The sequence below is a fragment of the Rousettus aegyptiacus genome, unplaced genomic scaffold, assembly GCF_014176215.1.
Source record: "Rousettus aegyptiacus isolate mRouAeg1 unplaced genomic scaffold, mRouAeg1.p scaffold_m13_p_6, whole genome shotgun sequence".
NCBI lineage: Eukaryota > Metazoa > Chordata > Mammalia > Chiroptera > Pteropodidae > Rousettus > Rousettus aegyptiacus.
In genome coordinates, this window is record NW_023416309.1 from 93720587 (window position 1) to 93739108 (window position 18522).

The window sequence follows — 18522 nt, forward strand, 5'->3', positions numbered from 1 at the left end:
GGACCAGTGATACATACCCACATGGAGAAATATTAAGAGAGTGATCTATGCGCTCTGCTAATGCCTGCCTGTGTGTCGTTATGTCCTACCAGACTTCCCTTCAAAGGCCTTTTCCTCTTTGGAGATGAAATAACTAGCCATCCCTCTAGAGTGTGCAAAGAACTTATCCAGGAATAATTTATGAATCAGGGACTGAATTAAATGACTTTAAACTAGAAATAACTTTTCTAAGGTAAGTTTAATACATTAATTAGGGTGGCCTAATCTTGAATTTTCACAGTTTAGGGGAAAAGAATGGCCTGAAAATGAGTCCTGTATAGCCCACCGTATATATTTAGAAAGCTTTAATGCTATTGTCTTATTATTTCAAAGGAACTCCTTAAGGCAAGGAGGCTGGGAAAAGGATAAAGAAAACTACTCTGTGTCACTCTTCCCTCAACATTGACTATCTGTCAGATTCAGTTAAAGTGAACATCTAGGGACACGAAGAAGAAGAAGAAGAAGACAGTTTCTGTGTCCCACCTGTGACCCACACAGTCAGACTGAGGGTGGAGATAGGTCGGGCTGGGCACTGAGATGATACTTAAAGCATCATCTTGTCCATTTCTTTGCAACAAATTGAATCCAAGTATTGTTTAGGTGCTGGGGATACAGCAGGAAACAGGGAAGGTAAATCAAATAAACATGCCTATATTACCTTTTCAAAAAATAACTACAAATATACTTAAATTTATAGGAGTGTACTCAATCCAAGTTTGGTTTGAGCTATAACAGAGAGCTAAAGTGGTCTCCCATCACGGGCAATACTGCTGATCAATCAGCTGATAGCATCTTGGTTCTGGGTGCTCTACCCAGTTGGCCCAGGACTCCAGACACTTACTAAAGAATAAAACAAACAAACAAACAACCTGGATCCAGGCAACCAGCAGTGAGAGGCTTAGGAAGAAATCTGGAGGCTCTCAAAGCCCTAAGAGGTCTAAGATTTAAAGCAGAGCTTTAATCTGGAAAGGAGAATTGGAAAACTCATCCCGAAACCAAAACTGAATCACGGCGATAGACAAGGCCTGCTTATTGAGGGTTAGGAGAAGCACCGTGAAGCAGAAAGAGACCAACTTTGAAGTCAAAGTCTGCATCCAAACTCTAGCTCTTTAACTGAATAGCTATGTGACAGCAATTGAGTCGCATAACTTCTTAGTGCTGCTATCAGTTATCTTCCTTGGAAAACGTGAAGATCACACCTACCTTGCAGACTTTGTGTAGGAATTTAAAGTGTTCATAAAGCACCTAAAGAGGCACACAAGACAGATTATTACATTTTAATTTTAGTTAAATATTAAATTATTAAAATAATATTAAATTAATAAAATATGTGATTGGGAGTGGTGGCTCACTAGACAAGTCGTCCTGTAATGGAAAAACTCATTTCAGACACCACTCTCTGGGGTCTTACCACCCTGTTCAGAGATGAGGCAAGGCTGAAGTTTAGCTTGAGTACCAACAACTCTGTGTAGCAAGAATATGCCCAGCCTAATGCCGGCCACCTGCCTAACATCCCCTTGAGGTAGATGGAAGACAAAGAGCTTTCTCTTCACATAGCCCGCACCTTAGTGGACTTTCTTTCATACCTCTTCTTTGTTCCTCTTGTCATAACCACTGGCACCGATCACATTCAAGAGATGCCCTGCTGCAATGTCGCTTCCTAGTATCCCTGCAGAGTTTGCAAAGAAATTATCCATTGTTTGAAGAGTCAGTATTACCATACATAGGTTCCATTTTTATCTTAATAATAATACTAGGATTAATAGGATAATAAGTATCACATTTCATCTAATTGTTCAGTGTTGACTCCAAAATCCTAGTCTCTTTGCATAGGAGAAACAAACTGACTCAGATGGATGGGCTAGAGATGACTGGAATAAATTTAGCATTGCTAAGGAAGAAATGTCTATCCACCCTCCAGGGTTAAGAGTGGTGGGTGAGATCTTGGAAGTACTTCTCCAACCCTCCTACACAACTCCATCTATGGAAATGCAAAGCAGATAACTCTGGTCAACTTTCATTTTCTTCTTTACCCACAACTCAGCCACTTTCTTTCTAACAGCCCCAACCCAACGAACTCCAAGTACTTATCTTTCGCTTTCTTTGAAAGCTGAGTTACAAAAATTCCTTCTCCTAACATTCCATATCCTTTACCTCCACCTCTCTTGTCAGCATTTAATCCCCTCCATTTCTAATCATTTCTCTGAAATCTACATAGCATAAAACATCTGGGCAAGCACCAACAATAGCCCCATACACAAATGAATGACATCATGTAAATGGTATGTCCAGATATCTGGCTGAAGTTTTTCTTTTTTTCTATGGGTTATAGTATTTGTGTATATACACCCTTAGTACATGAGCATTTCTGTTTCTGGGTCAGCATGCTCTATACCCTCAACATGCAATAATTTAAAGGGGAAAACAGAAGGGTAAGAAGAAAGGGGAGCTGTGCTGCACAGAGTGAAGAACAGAGTCAGCTGGTTGGTGTCTAGTCTTGAGTCTGCCGCTTACTCGTACAATCCTGAACGGGTCTCTTGATCTCTCTGTGTCTCAGTTTCCTAGTTTATTGAGTAAGAGGTTGGGCTTGGTTATTTCTGAAGTCCTTTTAGCTCTAGAATTCACACACTCCCGTAATTTTGCCAGTCCATGTATATGTGACACTACAGCGAGGCCATGAATTGCAAAGCCTTAACTCCAATTGTTTCTCCTCACAGTGACCCCTCTGGAGTGCTCATGGGAGCAAGCATCCCACTGGCTTCTTGCATTCAGCCTTTACAAATCAACCCTTTGGCATCTCAAGCTACTCTGCAGGGAACCAGACTAAGTGGTGTTCTTAAATCTCTTAGGCTCACTAATGACATTCAAAGAAGACCTATTACACACCTCAGTAGAGCAGTCAGAGACACATAATGGGAAACCTCAATTGCAAAGAAAGGACACCTAATTTTATATGACATGGTTGTCGGACCTTCTTCACTAACCCCTTTAGGCAATGAGCCAACATTATGGGCTCAGCCACCCAGCCGCTAAGCCAACACTAGGATAGGCAGGTATGATCCATCTCTCAGCTCCCAACAAGTGGGGACCGGGAATTCCTCTGGTGCTCTGGGTCTAGAAACCCCTAAAAGTATTCAAGCCAGGGCTGGCCATATTAAATCCAACTTGATACATCATGGAAACACCATATTTGGGCTGTAAGAGTTTGTCCCCACACATGAAACTAATATGATATTGTATGCCCACTGTAATTGAAAAATAAAAATATTATTTCTTAAAAAAAGTGTTTATCCCAAGTCCCAGGAGTTACTTGTAAACGACGTGATTTTCTCAATATTCTTTCCAGCAACTTTTGATTTTTTTTCTCTTTCAAGAGCTGTAGAATTTGGAATCAAACAGGCCTGCACTAGAATTCTGGCTCTGCTGACTTCTAACTGTGAAGCTTTAGGTAGAGTCATTCAAGCCCTTTGAGTCTCCACCTCCTCCTCTGTAGAGCATGGGTAATAATGCCCTCGCATCTGGGCAATGCAAGGATTCAATAAAGCTACTAAGTACGAGGCCTGGGATGTACCATAATTACTGCTACTATGGTGGTTGTTAGGGTTACATCCATCAGCCCAATATGTTCCCTCAAATTATAGTAAATGACAATCTACTAAATAAGACTGTATCCTAGAGGCAAGAATGCCAGGACTCCTGTTATGAATGAATGGAGCCTGTGCCAACTTCATATGGAAAAATAAATTAAAAGACCATTATTTAATTTTTTGAAGTTTACAGGGTCACCGAGAAATGGAGTGCGGCCTTTCCATGGTGGCTTCGAAGTTGCTCTCTGAGACGGTGAGAAGACCATGAGCTTTAGGTCATAAAGACTTCTTTTGAGTTCCAGTCCCGGCACCTGCTCCCCTTGTACCTTTGAGTAGAGTTTTTAGCCTATCTGTACCTAGTTTCCTGTTCTAAAAAGTGACATGCCCTCTGACACATAATGAGTCCTCAAAACTTGTGGGTGCTCTCCATCCTACCTGTCCAAACCAACATTATGTGTTAAGAACGCAGGTGGGCCTCGTGCAGTTCAGATGACCATCTCTTCCTTTTACACAGTTGAGATTCTATTTTTGCTACTCCATTTGTAGTTTTACATTCCCATTTAAGCTGTGGGGAATTATTACTGAGTATATTACAGGAGATTTGGGTTGGACTGCCTTGAGAGAGAATGTAATGGAAACCTCGCATAAGCTCTGTATCACACCAAGCAGGTAACTGCTTATTGAGTCTTTTGGAATTTTGGAAGGTAAGATTTGTTCATGCTTAGCTGTCTGCAATAAACATCAACCCTGTAAGTGCTTTCTCCATTAAGCCAAAAGATTTTCAATATATTTATTTTCTGAATTGGGTCTTTGGAAAAAAGATATACCTTTTATTTTTTTTTTCCATCTGGAAATACAAAGTTAGAAAACATGAGGGACTTAGACCAGAATCGTCTCTGAGGTCCCATGCAGACTCAAGAATAAACCTAGCTTGTTGCACACAGAGCTTTTGACCAGAAAAGTTAAACTATTTCTTTACATTATTCTATAATTCAGATGTACAATATTTCAAACTTGCTCTCCTTTTGTATGACTGAAGTTAGGATAACAGTTTTAGAATAGCTGACTTTTTAAATTATGTTATGTAAAAAATATTTTTATGTGTAATATTACATATATCAACCTGTTATGTGTGATGTCAGCACAACCATTTGGTTCAGAGCTGTTTAAACAAGAGGTAGTAAAGAAAGCAAATGGAATTTAAGTAAAATATGATGGTTAATTTTATGTATTAACTTGGCTGGGCCATAGTGCTCCAATATTTGATCAGATATTATTCCAGATGTTTCTGTGAGAGTGTTTCTGGATGAGGTAAACATTTATATCAGTGGACTTTGAATAAAGCAGATTGTCCTACACAATGTGGGTGGGCCTCACCCAATAAATTGAAAGCCAGACTAGAACAAAAAGGCTGGCCTTCCTGAAGCAGGAAGTTGTACAGCAGGTGGCCTTTGGACTTGAGCTGTAGCATTGGCTCTTCTCTGGTCCTCCAGACTGCCAGCCTATTCTACAGATTTTAGACTGGCCAGCCTCCATTATTATCAGACCACTTCCTTAAAATAGATATCTTTCTATATGTATATAGACATCATATTGATTCTGTTTCTCTAGAGAACCCTAATACAGTAAACAATTTCATGCACCCTCAACTCTAAACCACTGTGGGGTTCCTCCACTATCAACCCATATTTGAAGAAAACCTGACATATTGCATTTTTAGGAAATCAGCTTTGCAATCTATAATTTTCAGTCCTTAAAAGCATAGGCTTTAGAGCCAGAGATATGTGTCCTAAAGCCCTGCCTCCATTGGTGGGCTGTTTGCCTTTAGGCCCAGGAAGAAGAGTGCTCTGTAGGAGGCCTTAACTCCATATATATGTTAGCCCAGTACCTCCCCATCCAAGAGGAAGCAAATGGCATGAGCCTAAGTATCATACTATGTTTGGTGCTAGGTTTAGTGAGAGAGAAATTGTGAGGGTTAATTAATTTTAGGTTCAAAACTTAGCACCATATCCGACATCATGTAAGGATTCAAACCAAGATGTCAACTATTATGAATAGGATTGTTGCTGATTTTCAAAGAATGAAAATTCTCCTTACCTTAAAAACACACTGAACAAATTTATTATCCTCTAACACAAAATGAAAGGAAAGATGAGCCCATCAGTAAGAGGCCCCAGCGTATCGTGAGCTGCTGCAAAGCAGTGTACATTCTCCGCGAAGATGTCCAGTTTTACAAAATGAACAAAGCGGGGGTAATTTTTTTGCTTTGCAAAAGAACACATTGCTTTTAGATGGTTTTGGGTTATCAAGATAGTATTGACATATAATTTTGACAGGCATCTGTTACCCATTTCCCTCAATACGTATAGCCCCACCCAGTCTTAAACCAGTGTCAATGTCTGCAGGTGAGGAACCGAGGGACTTCTCTGACCTTTAGGTTTCTCCAGGCCTCCTCCTGCAATGAACTTCATCAGCTGAGTGTCATTCCAGTTGTCTTAGATTCCTGAAAAAGAATCCCGCTGCCTCTACCCTTGCCCCTGCCCCTGCCCCAGCCTTGAATCTCCAGAGAAGAAATGAAAATCCCTGACAGATTTCCATCGGAAATGAGCTGAGATGCTTATGCTTGCTCACATCAGGATCACTAGGCTTGGAGTCAGAAAACTCAGGTCTGCTACCACTGCCAGCTGTGAGATCCTGAAAAAGTCACTGAGCATTCACCAACTGCACTTACTTCCCTCATTTGTAAAATGGGCATCGCATACATCTCTCATCTTATTTTGTAGTGGATTAAAATATAACAAAAAGGAGAACCATGAGGCAGCCAGAGGCAACCTGGATATGCCCCGCAGCTTCGACTTCTCCATTCGGCTGTTTTCTGGTCTGCATCATGCAACTTTTTTCAACGTGCTGTGCACCAAAGTAGTTCATTGGAAACACAGTAATTAGCATTACAGATGAAATGACACTGCTACAATGTTAATTACTACAGTGCAGATGTACCGTTAGATACCATACATAATGTTGTCAAGCCTTTATTTTTAAATTAAAGTGCAACAAACCATACCCTGGCTACACAGCTTTTTTTGACTAATACAAATTAATGTTATTTCGGTGTCTAGGGAAAGGGTGGGGATAAGGGGGTGTTGCATCTACTTGCAAGAACGTGTAGGCAAATGGTAGAATTTTGGATAGATCCCCCTTAACTTCCTTCCCTGACTCTGGTCTCTATATAATGGAGAAAGTGAGTTCCATGAGGGTAGGGACCATGTCCAGTTTTACTCCATACAATTCCCAGATCCTAGCACGTGTCACATACATTGACTATTTTATGAATTACTGACAAAAATAGTAAGTGAGTAAGTGAGTGAGTGAGTGAATGAACAAACGTAGAGCCAGGTAAGCAGAAGGGGTCTGGAAATGGAGTAAAAGGACTAGACGGCACATAGTTTATTCCTGATAACCCTGATTTTGAGTTCGTATCACGGTCTTCAAAAGGACCTTGAATGTTTCCCACGCCTGGGTTTTTAAAATCTGAAATGGTAGGCAAATGACTCAGCGCAATGCAGAAGTCACTTTAAATTCTTCCTTGTGACGTTTAGCAAGCAACACTACATTCTACCTGATTCTGGAAAGCAGGGAAGATCAACATGGGTCCTTCAACATCAGCTAGGCACCCAGGCAATAAGTTAAAAGTAAAGGAAGGAAGAGAACGAAAATTACATGTGTAATTCTCACAGCAACCTAGTGGGAGACATTTTCCCTCCCTTTTTTTTGTGGTAAAATATACATATGAAATTTTGCCATCCTAACCATTTATACATGTATATTTTAGTGATATTAAGTATATCCATATTGGTACACAACCATCACCATCATCCATCTCCAGAACTTTCCACGTTGCAAAACTGATTCTCTCCACCCATTAAGCAATAACCCCCTGTTTCCCCCACCCCCCAGCTCCTGGAAACTACTGTTCTACTTTCTATCTCTGTGATTTCAACTACTCCAGGTCCCTTATAAAGGTGGAATCCCTTCACATTTAAAATAATTACCGATAAGGAGAGATTTACTTCTATCATTTAGGTATTTTCATGGGGGAATTATTTTTATGTCTACAGTTAAAGAAACCGAGGTCTCAAGAATTTGACTGATCTACAAGGTCACGAAGAGGCAAATTGGGAATCTTTTGACTCAAGAGTCCTTGATTCTTCCATCAGCTACGTGCCAGTGCATTTTCCAAGTACTGGGGACATGCAGACAAGCATAGAGCGTGGCCCCTGCCTTGCTTCAGTGGGCAACAATTTTCTTGGGAACATTAGACAGACACAGATGAAAGGATTTCTAGAAGTGCAAGGAAGCCCAAGATACCTGCCCAATGAGACAGAGCATATATCCTATAAGAATTCAGAACAGCTCTACTTATGCTGCCTTGCTTACCAGAGGTGCCCATGAATATTACTGACTGAAACTCATGGTTCTGTTCCTAATGTCATTTGAAGAGAATTAGATCTGGCCTTGCTCTGTGGGATCCACTCTCCATGGCAGATGGATTTGGCACTAGATAGTAAGTATGGTAATAATGTGTACAGCATTATACCCAGAAGTTGTAATGAAATATCCCTATTCTAGTAAAAATTTTATCAATGAGGATACTCACTGGATTATTTTTTATAATAGTAAAGTAGAGAGCATGTGAAGACTTAACAATAAATTATATATTTTTATAGTGAACCATTTTGCAGCCACTTCAAAGTGATATTGCAAAAGAGCAGTTAGTTAATAACCTAGGAATATTCCTGTTAGTAAAAAAATATGTATTTATTATATGTTATTATATATTAATATATTGTATATGGTTAAATAGATATATAAAGCCATATGTGTGAAAACTATTTATTTATACACACATAATATGATCTCATTAAGACATGGATATATAGTTACGAGCATGAAGAGTATATATACCAAAATATTAGTGGTGATTATTGCTAAAGGGGAATCGTGGCTGATTTTTATATCCTTGCTGTTCTATATCTTCTTAACCATATATAATACCTGTATATTATCTTAATAATTAGAAAAAAATAAATTTTACTTAAAGATGGATGCATTGTCAAACACCAACATATCTCTAACCATTTTACTGCAAAAGAAGTCATAATCTGGGAAATGAAAAAAGACAAGTTCTCATTATTTTATTTATTTGAGACTGGAGAACAGGAGTGGGGTCTTTGACAGGGGTCATTTGATTGCAAGGACTAGATGACTTAAGAGAAAAGTAAATGTATTGGTAAAATATCTGAGAAAGTACAGCTCAGGCCTCATGAGGAAACTAACTGCAACAAGGAGATACAAAGGGCTTTTGAAGGTCAAATAGTTATTCTCTCCAATTCATTCTCTCTCTACATGGTTTTCTCTGTCACTGTTGGTACATCTGCTTCTGTGTGTGTGTGTGTGTGTGTGTGTGTGTGTGTGTGTGTGTGTGTCTCTAACTCACTCACTCACACTCTCTCTTTCTCTTTCCCTCTCTCGGGTCTGACTTTCCAGCTGCTTAGCAGGTTGACTGTCTGAGCCCCTATGACTTTACAGCTCTGATTCTCAACAGATTCTGTCCAGAGTTTCTGTCGATTGTTCCAGATTCATAGGAAAGAGAAGATGATTGACTTAGTGTGTATTAGTTAGCTTTTGCTATGTGACAAATAACCCCGAAACTTAGGGACCTACAAACAGCTAATTGCTTCACTCCCAGGAAGAAAATCCAAGTCGCTCAGCATCCAATAGCACAGAAGCCTTCCATCCAGACCCATTCAAAATCTGTCTTACGCCTTCTCTCTGCTCCTAGAGCTAAGTCAACCCAGGAGACTAACGCCTTAGAGTCACAGTTAGGAATCAGTGTTCTCAAATCAACAGTTGAGAGGTGCTAAAGTCATAGTCAGGAAAGTGAAGCTGGACATCACATTAAAAGAGGAAAGAAGGAAAAGGAATGCCAAGCAGTAGGGTTGGCAGCTTGCAGGGGCTGCAGCAAGATGGAATCAGGAATGAGGAGCAAGTCTGGGGATATGCGAAGTGGAAAGTTTGAATAGCTTACCACTGAGGCCACGAGCTCAGAGGAAGGATCAGAGTTCTCATTCTGTGCATGTCTGGTTGTAGATGCAGAGAAGGATGTAACCCAGACACATCAGACTGGGTGCTTAAGGCTTCAGATCTAAGCCTTCAGTCTCCCACAAGGGTTTGCTCCTGTTCACCCATTTTGGCTTCGCTGTCTCTCATTTGGCTTTTGTAGCATCTCATCCCTACTCACTGCTTCCTTCAGTTTCTCACATCTGAAATTTTAACTTTTACACCATCTCTCCTTTCCAAATATTTGTGGTAGGAACACAAGTTAATTTTTTAAAAGGCGCAATGTCCAAAATATTAGTCACAGTTGATGAAGTTGCCTTTGAGTGTCCACCTCAACTTTCTAAATGATATGGTTTATGTCTCACAGAAAGTACCATAGAAGCCGCGTAGGGCAGGACTGCCCTCTGGGGAGGCTGCCACTTCCTGTTCCTCATGGTGGGTTTAAACTAATGTCTTCCCATCAAGAAGCAGCAGAAGGCATTGATCTCAACACCGTGCTGGGTTTGATGGGAAAAGGAAAGAGGAAAGCCTTGCTTGACCCGTTTCCCATCGCCTTGCAGGTCAGTGGGACTATGTATAACACTGGAAGACACGTGTCCTTACGCCTGGACAAGGAGCACTTGGTCAACATATCAGGAGGGCCCATGACGTACAGCCACCGGCTGGAGGAGATACGGCTACACTTTGGGAGTGAGGATAGCCAAGGCTCAGAGCACCTCCTCAATGGACAAGCCTTCTCTGGGGAGGTAAGTGGGGCTGTTCAAGTGCTAAGGTGAAGTCTAATTAATGAGATTTGGTGCCTATTTATATACATGGTGGGATCACAGATTGAAAGATTTCTGTTGAATCTATGAAATAAGGAGGTCTTTGCCTCCTTTCTCCATCTGTCTTTTGCAATTTTACATGGAATAAGCTTTCACTGTTTTCCAGGAAAGACCTCAATGAAATGATATTTCCTTCTGAAACATCAGGGTACCTCTCTTGTGACTCATGCCCTAAAATATCTCCAGCGCTTTACTTTAAACCCAAACTCTTACCCTTCATATACATCTTTACTTACTCCTGTCTGGGCAATCAGCCTTCCATACGTCACATCTGGTAGCATAGATTTCATAATTCTCCATTCTGATAGAATGAGTCTTATTTTGCACAAAACTACAATTTACTGTGAAATAAATGTCAGGCAGCTAAGTAGTCTGCCCGAGTCTCTGCAGAATGGAAGTGTCCTCATGTGCCGCCATTAATGGTGAGTGTCACTGTGTGCCACCATCAATCTAGTCAGAACTCAGGCCACTTCAGTGAGCCAAACCAGTTTCAATGATAGGATGAGGCCTACGGTTTAAACAGAGGGCATCCGTGTAGTGACACTTGACAAGCAGGGTGTAGTTTATTTGACCTGTTTTACCTCTCTTACTTTTGAGGGTAGTTATCAATTAAGGACCAGGGGTCCTTATGTGCTAAAAATGCTGTAACTAGGTTTCTGTGTAGGAGTCCTCAGTAAGTAATGTCAAGACGGCTTTGAAATAACAGAAGAATGTATGTCATTATCAACTTGGTCTTTTTAAGTTTTTAAATCAAAATCATGTTTAAGCTCGGCATTGTTTTTAATATAGTAAAGCCATATATACACTGAGGAAGAGATACACAACCTTAATTAGTTAGTGGCCAGATTTTAATGATGATTCTAAATATGTCAACTGAGAACCTACCTAGGTACTCTATAGTTACCATGGATACAGAGATTTTCAAACAAATAAACAAAAAACACCCAGAGCTCCTACCACAGGAGCTCAAAGAGTGCTATATTCAAATCATTACAGTATAATGTCATGCTGTTATGGAGATGTACCAGGGTCATGGCCAACTCAAAAGAAGAATTGACAAATTTTATTTGAAGGGGTCAGAAGAAGTTTCACAGAGGAGGTGCCCTTTGAATTGGGCTGAGCAGATGGGCAGTGCAGAACAGTTTTAAAAGCTTCAGGCTTTGAGTCTAAGAACCTGAGTTTGTACTTCCTGCTTTGATACACACTAATTGCATGGTCTTGAGATGGTTACTTGATCCTTCGAAGGCTGAGTTCAACAGCTCACAAGGTTGTTTTGAAAAGGAAGTGGGATTCCAGATGTAAGGAGAACTAGTACTCAATAGTTGATAGACAACAAAGACAAAGCAGGAGATGAGGGACTACAAAGGCACCGAGGTATGTCAGAGTGCTGTGTATTGGGGAAGCTGCAGGTAGATTTCATCTGTGATCTATTAGCAATGGCTGCATAGAGGACACAGTTGAGCACAAATATGAGTCTCCTTCCTGAATCTGGAGGAGAAAATGCTAGGATTGATTAGGATTGTCTGCCAAAGGCATTGGAATGGAAAACTCCCAGGGGTTACTGATTCTAAACTAGAGCAAGGGAACAACTCATGAATTGAGAGTGACTGGAGCCTGCCAGTCTAGATTAGAGAATGCTCAGAATTAGATAAAGCCTTCCTTTTAAAAACACGTTATTTTAAGATTGGCGATTATTTTATTTATTCACTTCCTTGCTCATTTATTTGTTTACTGTTTTTCTATGATTTTCTCTTCCACTGTACTGTTATATTCTCGTGCCTATCACAATATTGCCTCAGAGTAAAAATGGCCTTATGAATAAATTTATCCAATGAAAGAGTAAAAATACATAGATGGTTACTTGGCTAAAATCTTTACACTATAGAATTCCTTAGAATGCTTACTTCCTCAATGTGTAATAAGGATGCTTTGTAATTTGTCCGTGAACTACAATTTTAGAGTGAAAAAATGTTTCCAAAACCCTAAGGGAAGTATATAACAATTTGATATGTTAATATATTAATCTTCCTCAACCTACCCCAGACCACAGGTATCAGACACTCCAAGGAATAGCTTGTTAAAAGCTCCCAGGAGAGTCTGATGATGAGATTCGTGAATCACTCCCTGCATCATACATTAAAGTTTCTCAATGAAGAAAGCGTTTAAACAGAACTGCAAATCAGAATTAACTGAGGATCATTGTCAAAATATTTACATTTGAGTCCTTCTCCCAAAGCAACTGAATCAGAGTGTTTAGGAATGGGGACCAAGTATGTGAATTTGTAGAAATTCTCCCAAGAGATTTTGGTTAGTGGTCCAGTGTGCCATTTTCAGCTCAAGCTCTGCTTGAATTATCCCACATTTTCAAACAATGAGGACTTAGTCAACAAAGCCATACTGTAGGAAAATTAAAAAGGGGCACTCAGCAATAACTGCTTCCTGGAAACGGCAAAGCTGGATGCTTACTAGTCTGATGGGATTTGGAGAAGAGCTTCTCAAGGAGGATAACCACACACACATCCATTGCTCTAAGGCAGGCTTGAGTATTAGCCTTAGTGTAAGTACAATCAGACCTTGCCCTGGGTAGCCCACATCAGCTGTACCACATTGCTTTTCAAGCCCCTCTGTCTCAGCATGAGTGGTCTCAGTATGACTGGTCTATAAACTGGTGTAGGTTTAGGTGCAAGAAATCAGAAAGTTGGAAGCACCAAAATAATGTCATATGAAAAGCAGATAGGTATTTCGTCTTTGAGATATTTAAAGGGCTTTAGTGAGCAAGAAGAGTTTGACATCTTCTTTGTGATGTCAGGGAAAAGAAAAGATGGAAGTTCCTGAAAGATGGAATTCAGCTAAATATTTGTTCTAACAATGAGAGCTATCAATCAATGGAATGAGTTTGCCTCTGAAAACAATGAATTCCCATCACTGGAATTATTAAGCATGGAATGCAATTTGAGGACTCTTTAAAGTGACTCATGTCCTTTTAGCTTTAATGCACCTCCTAATGCTGAAATTCTATACAATTCATGATTTTCTTATAGAAAATGCCCTCTAATCTGGTTCCACTGAGGGTTAGCCTAATCTTGTAGGGAAATATTTTATTTCTCTTCTGCACTATCTTCAAAGCCACCTTTGGTCTTTGTTTTGGCTAACCACTGAGAGGAACCAAGTAGACACTTCAAGCAACAACGCATGTGTTTATTTAGTTGACAATGAATAATCACATTGCCATCTGCCCCATCTATCATTACTGATCGTGATAAGTCAATTAATGCCAGCCATTTTCCTTGGCATAGTGCAACAGTCGTTATCTGAAGAGCTGTAGATTAATTGCAGTCTTGTCTAGTGAGGTTATTGTAATTGATGGTAATCATTTGCTTTGTTTTATAAAACTGCGTGGATGCTCAACACAGTCAGTGACTACGTTTTTATAAAAAATTATTCATGTCCTACACAGAGAACTCCTGGATGCCTTGTTGGGGGTTGGTGATAAATGAGCATATTCAGGGATTCAAATGTCTCAATTTTTTTAAGAAGGAAAAATTAACTGTTTTTAATAAGTAAGACCCTTGGCTTGCTAATCATGTCTAAGTGGTTAGATTAATGTCCAGCATAAAGTAGGGTATTTATGAAAAGAAACAAATACATTAACCAGGCAAAAGATAATATTTGAAAAGAATCATGCCTATGGATTAAGTTGCAATAGTGAGGCCAGACAAGGAGAATCTTTCTTATTTGGGGGAAATTGGAAATATTCATTTTAAAAACCTTCTCTAAGTCCTTCTTTGTAAAGGGGTAAGAAGGTGCATGAAGAACTGCACCAGCCACTTCACGGGGACCTGTGGCCGGAGCCTCCTGTTTACCTTATCCGCTCTTCTCATGAATATTGTACTTCTGCTGTACACCGAGCTCCACAGCCCATGGTCTGTTGAGAGATGCATATATTTATAGTACGATGTAATGCGGATTGTATTTGAGGATTGTTCTGGAAGGGGATTATAAAACAGCTCTCTCTGGATTGTATTAAGGAGAGAATGGATGAACCGCTGTGTGGCCTGGCACAGTTGCTGCTCCCTCCAAAGATGGGGTAGAAACATGGCAGCCTGTCAAGTCTCAATATCTTGAGTCACTGATTCTGCTCAAACACATCTGAGGGAGGAAAAAGTCCATAGTTGTTGCTATGGTGATGTAGAGTATTCGAGTCATATGTGAAATACATACACACACACATACATATGTGGCTCTGAAGCAAAATAGAGAAAACATTTATCTCAGAGCCAACTTTAGACTAAACAACAGAAAATGCAAACCTTATTCTTTTAAAAGTATCAATTATTTGCATCCTTGAGAGACTGCTTTTATTAAACAACACAAATTTGTAGGAATAACCAACTACCACCAAATTGTCCTGAAGTGTGTTAGGATACGAAAAGTGGTGAGGAGCATGTCACCGAGGACCAGTGTCCCATCAGGCATTGAGTGGCTCCAAGGGCAAGTGCTCCTGCCATTTAATTAGCACTTTGCTGAGAGGCTAGGACCTCCTAGAAGAGACGCTCTATTGGCACAATTGGAGATTTGAAGGGGAATGAGAATTGGATGTTTGGGAATAACAGGTACACAAGTAGTGCATATGGAAGAGCTACTTGAGTGCCGTAGTAAAGTTGTTCCCTCTCCCCTGAGTGCCAGCTCCATCTCTCGCCGCCCCCCACATCCAGCACAACCCCCCTGAGATAGCTTCCGCAGCCCCCTTCCCTTCTCCCAGCCAGTAAAGCACTGCCTCCTGTTCATTTCCAGAGAATCCTGTATATCCATCTACATTTCCAGAGAATCCTGTATATCCATCTATTAAAAGAGTCCACAAACTGTAGCCTATTGGCCGAATTCAGCTGAGGAGTGAGAATGGTTTATGCTTTTAAAGGATTGTTTTTTAACAAAGAAGAATAATATGCAACAGAGACCAAATGTGGCTTGCAAAGGCCAAACTGTTTACTAGCTGGCCTTTTACAGAAAAATTTTGCTGACCCCAATCTATTAAATTATCCATCACTGAAGATTTTATAACTGTTTACTCTCACTTCTGCTGGAATCATAGTTCTTTATTCATAGGGATTTTATCTTGATTATCACTATATTCCCAACATCTCATACATTGTTGGACACATGAGGGTAGAATCAACAAATCTTTGATGAATGAAAGAACAGATGATCTTGTAAACTTCTTTATGACAGAGATTTTTTGCTGTTCATCTTTGTATACCATGCACCTAGCACAGTGCCTCACACACAGTAGGTCGCTTAATAGATGTTTGTGGAATGAGTCATTCGATCATTAAATCAAGAATTCAGTCAACTATTAATGTTTCAGGAGCAAAAATCTTACAGGCTTTTTTTTTGTTCCTGGAATTTTGGTTGTATTGCATTCATTGACTACACAGGAAATATACAGCCTCATTTCAATAGAAAATGGAGTGTTTCAGTAATGGCTTCCCCAGCATCAAATTCCATTAGAAACTAGCAAAAAGGTAGAGTGGTTTAATTCACAGTACCCACTAAGACATGGTGTGGGCTTTCTCTAATAAAGGAGTATGGTTTGAGAAATGCAAAATGTATTTACAAGTCACTAACCTAGCCCTATCTTAATTGTGGTAAAGGACACAAAACAATTGAACAATTAGGTGTCACCATGGAAGAATTTTAGATCCATGGGAGGGACAAAGTACAGATTTGAATCAATGGCTGTGCAGTGCAATCCAGAATTTAGTCGCACTCATAGGGGCTGCAGAACCTCACTGCTAATACCCAGCCACTGTTTGTATGCTTTGAAAATTTTCATTCATTCATTAATTCATTCATTCACTCAGTTAACATATATTGGCTGAGTGCTTACCACATGCTACAGTGAGTAAGAAAATGAAAATCCTGCCTGTAAGGTACTTACAGTCTAGTAAGAGTAGAAAAATAATAAATAATAAATGTAAGTGAGTAAATTTTTATGGTAAGTTAGAATATGATAAATGCTATGGGAAAAGGAATAGATGAGAGTAAGGGGAATCAGAGGATGAGGAATGGAGGTAGCGAGTTACAAAGGGTAAATAGAGCAGTCAGTATAGGCCTTATTAAGAGGATGACATTTGTGAGGTTGCCGCGGGATGGCTAGGAGAAGGATATTCCAGGCAGAAGCAACAGCTGGGACCATGGCTTTGAAGAGGGAGAGAGCTGTGAGCAGTCTGGTAAGAGCGGGAGCAGCATGAACACATGTGTAAGTCACAGGGCGTGACAGTCAGAGGGGTGAGTGGGGCCAGGGGCTGCTGCAGGTCATGTCCTCTTTGCACAGACATTGTGTAGACTTCGGCTTTTGCTCTGAATGAATTCCAAAGAACAATGATGTAAGTTCTCCCAGTTAATCACTAAACACTAGCTCAGTGAGGTTGCTCTTAGTGTTATCTTTTTACCTGGAGAAACTGAGGCCCAAGATCATCCAGACAATAAATGATTAAGGTCAGACTTAGCTCAGTTCTTCTGATTCATAACTTCACTTAATACAGGCCAAGGGTTATCCATAAACCCCTTAATAATAACTTTTGACCTACTCTGGGCCCTGGCCCAGTGGGAAAATTCAGAGACCCATAGGCCTCGGGGCCTGTCTTTAAGGAGTCTATGGTCTGATATAGGATTCTGTCTTCCCAGGCTGTTAAATCACTGTAGTCACAGAGTACGTTGTGCTTCTGTGCTTTTTAATATTTTGCATACATGTGACAGCATTTGGTAGATATTGTTGAACAAAGAGATTGAATGAGTAAACGAAAATAGTTTAAGAGACTGTAGCTTTTGAGAGTGCCTAAATTATACCCAGTGTATCATAAATTCTCTTGTCATAATGGCAAACCCAATAAAGTTAATGTCAATATTAACAGAAGCTCTAGGCATTTTATGTTAAATTATTCACAAATACAGGGTAAGTGAATTCTTCAGGGTACCTGGGAAGAATATTGGAACAATTGGTAGCTGGTGTGCCGGAAAAATTTATTTAGATTCCTCATTTCAGCCCTGGAATTGCTCCCAGGATCAGACCGGAGAACTTGTCTTTGCCAACGCTAGAAGCCAAAGTTGTGTATTCCAGGAGCCAGTCCCACCCAGAGTGAGCAAATTGGCCTTCCAGAAGCAAAGCAAACAGGTCAGAAGCCCAGATGGTCGTAAGGCAGATTATGACGATACCCTATGAGCAGATGATGACTCTGATCTAAAAATAAGAAGTTTTCCCTTTGGGCATTTTTATAATTACTTCTGGGAAAAGACAGCCCAATCAAATCAGCAGCTTCTTGGACTGCCAGTTTTAGATGGACACCGTGGGGTAGCCTAAGACAGAAGACATTGCATTTGAAGACAACATGCTGGTGTCAGCTCATTATCCTGTTGACTTCATCTTGACCTTCATCATGAATGTTGACCTGGTCCCACCGGGGTGGCATTATGACAGCCACTATCCTCCACTTGACTCTGATTTCCCCCCTCTCCCCAACGCCTACTTTCATCTAAAGCAGGAAAGGCGGTATTATATTACACAGACAGTATTAAGAACCCAGGCATTAACTAGGACTTGGTCAAGGTTCATCTTTGAAACTGTCACCATGGAGATCATTATTGTTATGGCTTTACAAGTGTTGAATGGGTCTTCCTTTATTTAGTAACCAATGACACTGCAGTTAGAGGATAGGTACTGCTTTTAACACTTCTGTGAACTAGCTATACTTTTTTTAAAAAATCTATTTCCAAAGCCATTGGAATAAAGTCACTTGGAAAAGAAGGTGTAAAGTAAGAATAATCCATTCACTACTACTCTGCCCACTGTCAATGGTTCACTAGACCACATCTCCTACTTCAAGATATAGACCTGCTGTTGGAAAAAAAACAAGTCAGCTCAAAGTCTCCATCTGAAGTGTCAATGTCAGAGG

At 40.2% G+C, this 18522-nt stretch overlaps 1 protein-coding gene across 5 annotated transcripts in view; it reads left to right on the top strand.

Moving 5' to 3' along the window:
- The window catches only part of CA10 (carbonic anhydrase 10), a 431002-nt gene that overhangs the window by 319640 nt on the left and 92840 nt on the right, over nucleotides 1-18522 (top strand). For all 5 annotated transcript variants that reach the window (XM_036222010.1, XM_036222009.1, XM_036222011.1 and 2 more), the window contains one exon: nucleotides 10307-10492. In XM_036222010.1, the coding sequence (XP_036077903.1) occupies nucleotides 10307-10492 (186 nt within the window). The remainder of the gene's footprint in view (nucleotides 1-10306; nucleotides 10493-18522) is intronic.